The sequence below is a fragment of the Musca vetustissima genome, unplaced genomic scaffold (genome assembly GCF_032173495.1).
Source record: "Musca vetustissima isolate MV318-11 ecotype Yass unplaced genomic scaffold, APGP_CSIRO_Mvet_v1 utg260947, whole genome shotgun sequence".
NCBI lineage: Eukaryota > Metazoa > Arthropoda > Insecta > Diptera > Muscidae > Musca > Musca vetustissima.
The window spans coordinates 2,720-10,042 of NW_026875354.1; the positions used below are offsets into that span (position 1 = coordinate 2,720).

The 7,323-nt window shown below is 35.3% G+C and overlaps 1 protein-coding gene across 1 annotated transcript; it reads right to left on the reverse strand.

Moving 5' to 3' along the window:
• Nucleotides 1-3,868: 3,868 nt before the first annotated feature.
• Nucleotides 3,869-4,787, reverse strand: LOC133337811 (neural cell adhesion molecule 2-like; the record flags this gene model as incomplete). The annotated part of the gene is made up of 2 exons (XM_061546015.1): nucleotides 3,869-4,188; nucleotides 4,302-4,787. Coding segments are annotated over 2 exons (806 nt in total), but the record flags the coding sequence as incomplete, so codon positions are not given.
• Between the last annotated feature and the right edge of the window lie 2,536 nt (nucleotides 4,788-7,323).

Sequence of the window (7,323 nt, forward strand, 5' to 3'; positions counted from 1 at the left end):
TAATAAACATTTTGTCAATTGTCCGAAGGCAATATTGAACTTAACGAAGTTTTTTTGAATTTTTGAAATAGACGGCAATTTCGAATGGAGTGACAGAAATACGTTAAAATGTAGTATTAAATTAGAAGGAACTAAGTCTGATAATAGCATAAACTATTTTTTGCAAGGTATTGAAAATAAGAATAGAGCTAAAGAGATAATAATCCAAAAAGTCCATAGAAGGAAGTCCTACGAAAATTTCATGGTAATTCAATTTGGGCCTGTTCGTAATACTTAGTACTCCCAAACTATTTGTTATTAAACACGATATATCGGATTTAGTTGCAATGTTGCTCCGATGATGTGACTGTGGCCTAATTAATAATATATACAGGCACTCTTACGAAATAAGAGTGCCTGTATATATATATATATATATATATATATAGCAGAATTTTTAATATATAACAGAATTTTAAATATTTTGAAAGATCAAACAATATTTTCTAGCAATTGACAGTTTGAAATTCTCAGAGGATAAAAAACCTAATGTTAAGCACTTATGGAATTTTTCGTAGATGGCCTTTAGTCAGTCTATAGATAGAAGATAAATATACCACTTAAAAGTCTTGTAGTTCCTTTAAATTTGGACAGAACCAAAATTAACCGGATGCGGAAGTCAGATGTTTGGAGGTGTTTTTTTTTATTGATTAGGGATATTTTTTGTCCCATAAACCATCAGAAGAAAATTCGATTTGTCCAATAAAGCAAATTTAAATTTGGACAGAACCAAAATTAACCGGATGCGGAAGTCAGATGTTTGGAGGTGTTTTTTTATTGATTAAAGGTATTTTATGGTCCAATAAACCATCGATAAAATTCAATTTGTCCAATAAAGCAAAATAGTATAGTAGGACGCTGCCTCTCATTCTGGATGTCAAATGTCAGTCAAGCTATATTCCTATGTGGTTACCAAGATTACCATGCCCAAAATTGCTGCGGTGTGGTTGGGGTTTTATACGCTTCATCATTTGACGTAGGATATATGAGTTAGAAGCTACTTAAAGTACAAAAGGACCATGAAAACATAGTAATATCGACTTATTGTATGTGAAAATTACTAATTCGATATGTCCCAAAAGGGGATAAAATAGCACATATGTGATGCATCCTCAGAAATGCTAATTTATTAAATTGTTCGGGTCGGGCGAATTATACAAAGCATTTGGAACTACATCTAAACGTTGACCGATTAGAAAGACGAACATATAAAAAATGACAACTTTTTATACCCTTCACCATAATGTGAAGTTTATATTAAATTTGTCATTACATCACTTCCAAATATTCGCCGGAGACCCCATAAAGTATATATTCTTGATCAGAATAAGTTCTTCGCTTTTCAACCGAACTGGCTGTAATTTGATATTTTGGGTTCTCATTGCATTTAAAAATTAAATTATTAATATTGACCCATGTTTCAGGGTAGCACCCATTTACCGGTACCTCCCAATATTATGCTGATTTTTGTCACTTGTTTCAATCGAGGTGGCTGTAGTTCAGTTTTTTCGGGTTTTCATTATGCATTGATGGTACCATATTCGGTATTTTGGGGATTTGGGACACGTTTTTCAACCTACTTGGCTATAATTTGGTAATTTGGATTCTTACTATAGAGGAATAAGTGCTATCCAGCGTTTTGTGTGAACGACTGAAACCAATGGTCAACGACATTATTGGACCATACCAATGCGGCTTCAGACCTAGCAAGTCAACCATTGACCAGATTTTCACTCTGCGCCAAATCCTAAAAAAACCCACCAAAATACATCGACACATTCCACCAATTCGTCTATTCTATAAAGCCGCATTCGGTAGCCCTATCCGTTCAGAGGTGTTTAAATCCATGTCTGTGCCATTCCTGCAAAATTAATTCGGCTATGCAGGATAACTTTTACTGGCACAAGATTAGCAGTTAAAGTCGGAATGGACCTCTCGGAGCCCTACCGAACGAGGATTCAGACAAAGTGACAGTTTGTCGTGTGACTTTTTTAACATTCTGCTGGAAAAGGACATACGAGAGGCAAAGGTGAACAGAAATTGCACTCTGTACACCAAACAACACCAGTTACTCGCCTACGCCGATGACATCGACATAATGGGTCGAACATTGAGAGCGGTCTGTCAAACGGCGAGGCAAAGGCCTTCAAACTAATGAAAATTTGGTCGGACATCCTATATCGAAATTTGTCTGCAAAAATTCCCGAAAAGCCAATTTAGAGCCATAAATAATAAAAACACTGCTAAAACTTTCAATATGCCGAAATGGACCGGAACCTTTATATTGCTGCCCAAAAAAAGCACCCATAATGTCAAATTGAGTCAATTAGGTTAGAAAATGCGGTTAAAAAACGGGTCGAAAACTTTATTTGGAGACTACATCTGAACATGGACCTTGTACCCGAAAAGTCAATTTACAGTCGCTTCGGTTTGAAAATGCTGCAAAAAAGCCTTAAATGGACAGGAATATGTACTTGGTCTTTTCTCCACCAAGGTATTTCTGACGGAAAAATACGACTAAAACCTTAAAGTCCGAAAAGTGGTATTTTGAAGGTAAGTTTTGGGTAGATACATGCCACCCTCCATAAAATAGAAATGTCAATTGCAGATCCTTCGATTGGAATTTCAACATTACTTAAAAATACCGAAAAGGGGGTTTTACCGCTTTATGGGTGATATACCAAACATCCTAGGAGTAGTAGCAATGTATGTCTAAAATTTTTAAACTCTATCTTAAATATTGTGATCTCTATTGCAATTTCAACGAACAGAAAAACAAGTCTAAATTGCCATTAAATATGTGAATACTTCCATCATGGAGGATGTCACACAGGAGGCTATATAGCAAATATACTCAATGAATGGATCACTCATCGTATAGTCCAGGGACCTTATATTAAATATTCCAGTCACCAAATCAGTGGATGTGGATGATATAATTTAATAGATGTATTTTGACTATACAACGACTAATTGTGAGATTTAACACACAATTAAAATATTTTTTAAAATTTCTTAATATTTTTACATCTAAAATTGACTGGTCCATATTCTTTAGGAAAAGCCAAAAAAATACAAATCTTCATTTTATTATCTTGTCTTAATTACACTAAGCATGTTTCTTAAATTTAGTAGGATGGGCTTCATAAAAGTTGAAAAAGAACCCAAAATGTTAATAGAACCCTAATTGTTTTGGGTTTAAGAATGCCAAATGTAACAAAACAAACATTCTTCGTCTTTTTTTCTTCAACACAATTTGCAATTCGTATCGTCATTGTTAATGATTTGTTTTAATAGAATACTTAATTTGTTTGAATACTTAACATAAAAAAAGTTTTGCTTAACTTAAATACAATTTTAGATATAAGTCGACTAAATACTTTTTTCCACTTTTTTATCGCCATTTACTTCATTTGAAATGCAAAGACAAAAATAAAGAAAAACGAAATTATAAAAATCTACAATAAAAGAAATCGCCCTGTAAACGTAAAATCGAGGCCAGAACAAATCAAGTTGTTAAACAACACCAGGACAAGATGTTAATATGCCAGGAACCAAGGGACCACGACAGCAGCGACTTACCCATTGGACTAACTTAAGGAGTTTATCCATGACAAAAGAAAAAATGACAAAGCTTAAAGTAAACTATAAAGACAAATTGACGATGACAATGAGGAAAAATAGTAAAAAAGTGAGCGAATATAAACTAAGGACCGCTATCCACTGCACTGCAACGTTTTTGCATGGCGGTCACTTAAAATTAAAAGTAAACAGCACCCGAATGAAGATGGCGACTACGATGATGACAATGATGCTGCTGTTGATAAACTCACAAACGACCACCATCAGTCCCATCACCCACTATCCCATGACTACCCAAAGGTATTGTGATTTGACGAGCTCCCCGCAGAAAAGCTGTAATGGGATTGGCAAATGTTAGATCCGAGCTTAACATTAAGGCCACCAACACGAAACACAAGATGTGGGTAAACGACGAGCAAACGTTGGACGATGAACCGCTGGTCTGATTGTATTTGGTGCGTAACTTCTCCACACGAGTCCAGTCACTGAAGCCAGCAACGTTACGCGAAGCGGCACGTACCAGATAAGTGGTGTTCTCCTCCAGATTGTTAAGCAGGAATGTGGCACCTGCGGATAAACCCAAAAAAAAAGGAAACAAACGAACGACACGATTATGGTTAGATTTAATGAAAATACTGTCGAAGTGACTCTGGCCCATAAGTTGGCCATAATCCACTTACCACTGGCGTAAGCAAAATCTTTATGCTTGGCATTGGACCACTGACCGGCATCCTTCTTGAATTGCAATTCCGTTATGTATTCAATGCGATTTACGCCCATCATCGGCTTGGTGGTGACGTTCTTTGGGGTCGACAACTCAATATCGAATGTATGGGAATTGAGGCCACGCAATTGCAGGGGAAGTGGTGTTGGTGGCTTTTCGCCACGTTTCAGCGTGATTGAGCGTTCAATGGAGCCCAAGTGATTTTTAACCTTGCACTTGTATGTGGCGAACACGCCATCGTCCAGGGCATGGATATGCAATATGGAAATGTAATTATCGTGCTCGATGTGATAGTGTTTGTCGTTGGTGATTTGTTTTTTGTTGCGATACCAGGTGAAATTGCCTGGTGGTTCGGCCACAGCTTCGCATTCAAAGTGGACGGTACCATTTATATAGGCATATCGTTCCTTTGGCATATCGGCATGTGTCCACATGGGTTTGTCTGTCAATGAAAGGATATAATTTATTCACAAAAATATGAAAGGCAAAAAAAAGTGATGGATAAGCGAAAGAGAATGGGCCCAGGGGTTAAATATTGTTAATTAATTTTACAAAAATGTTTTACACTTTGGTTTTATTTACAAAATACAAAGGTATTTTGAAAGGTAGAGTAATGCGTGTTACCATTTAAATTGTCTTTAAACCGTCGAAGGAACTGGAAGGCTTCGTCACAATAAAGCCTTGAGAATAGTTTGAGGTTGTCAGTAGATCGCCCTTGTGAAGAATTAACGACCTGTGAAGACAAAAATTTTTGGTCGAAATATATTTACGCAAATTCTTAAAATAACAGTCATCTGATAATTTTATGGTGTTTTTATTTTGGGAACATAGATGGAATAACATTAATCGATATAATTAATCGAGGGAAGGACCATCAATTTCAAGAATAGTCACAAGTCAGTGTCCCGTTTCATTTCAGGTTTTAGGAGGTCCTGACGACTTTTTCCCACCGTAGTGGCTGTAATTTTACATTCTGAGTTCTTGAGAAGTAATAAACTTCTTCACATAAAATTGTCAATATAAATCAATGTTGAAGGTTTTAGCCTTAAGCATATACAGTGGCGTGCGAAAGTTTGTAAATTTTCTACTAAAACGTCAATAACAATGGTTCTAGCTAAGATATTTCAATGAAAATTGGAAAACAACAACTACAACTCTGGTAATCGTGAACGACCGCAAAGAATGGTAATTCTTATTCATAAATTAACAGTCATCTGATAATTTTATGTTGTTTGTATTTTGGGAACATACATGGAATAACATTAATCGAAATAATTAATAGAGGGAAGGAACATAAATTTCTAGAATAGTCACAATTCAGTGATAATGATGGCAAAAATTCAGGGTTCTGTCAGGGTCCCGTTTCATTTCAGGTTTTAGGTGGTCCTGGCCACATTTTCCCGCCGAAGTGACTGTAATTTGGCATTCTGAGATCTTGAGGAGTAATAAACTTCTTCGCATAAAATTGAATTTAGTAAATCAATGTTGAAGGTTTTAGACAACTTTTGCTAAAACATGCATGCGAAAGTGTACGAATGTTTGTACATTTTCTACTAAAACGTAAATAACAACATGAGAAAAAAAAAGTAAATTTAAAATCGAATAGTAGATTAAGTGATGCAAATATGATATACCCATTTGTTTTTAGATTGCCAAATTTAATTTTTTATCAGATTAAATTAATATTTTTCTATTAACATGTGCTGTCTTTCCATGAATCAATTTGAAAATAGTATTAATTCCACAATTTAAGAGATATTTGAGAAATTAGTTGAAATTTCATTAAAATTGAATTGCTCTTAAGATATAATTAGAGATGTTACAATTATCAACGTTAATGTTGAATATCATATCAGAAAAATGTTGAAGTGCACATACGTTCTCCTGCCTTCGTGATTGGTAACTGACGATTGTTGTAGAGTAGTTATTGAATTTGTCACTGTTTCTGTAATGGTGGTAATTTTTGTTTTATTGAAACCTAAACCAGAAAGGAAAGTAGTAAAGTCGGTCTGGACCGACTATATGACACCCTTCACCACTTTGGGTATATTCTCCATATGTCTCCCAACAGACTCCGCCTTTTCGAAAGAACATTGACATGAAATTGAATAAAGTTGAATATGTGATGTTTCTGGAGCCTATGCTAAATTTCATTTCATTCGCGCAAGTTTACAGTTGTTTGCGTACAATGGGAAAAATTTATGTACCGATTTTATTTACGTAAATTTAATCTCAATCAGATACCCTTTTGAAATATATATGGAAGCTGTGCCTGCATCTGCACCAATTTCAAAAGGCTATACCGTCAAATATATATGGGAGCTATATCTAAATCTGAACCGATTTTTACGCAGCTTAGCAGACATCATTCTAGACTCAATTCAGTACGCTATGCCAAATTTCGCACAAATCGAAAGATATATATAGGGACTTTGGTACACCATTTACATAAAATCGAACGAAACTATATATGGGAGCTATATCTACATCAAGCCCGTTTTTCACGAAACTAAACACATCATTCTAGGCTCAATTCAGTAAGCTATGCCAAATTTCGTGCAAATCGAAAGATATATAGGGACTTTGGTGGACCATTTCTACTAAATCGGAGGAAAATATATATGGGAGCTATATTAAATCTGAACCGATTTTCACGAAACTTAACACACATCATTCTGTACTTAATTAAGTACGCTATCCCACATTTAGTGCAAATCGATAGACATATAGGGACTTTGGTGCACTATTTAAATAAAATCGGACGAAACTATATATGGGAGCTATATCTAAACCTGAACCGACGTTCACGAGACTCAGCACACATCATTCTAGACTATATATGGGAGCTATATCTAAATCTGAACCGATTTTCACTAAACTCAGCACACATCATTCTAGACCCAATTTAGTACTCTATGCTATATAGGGACTTTGGTACACCATTTACATAAAATCGGACGAAACTATATATGGGAGCT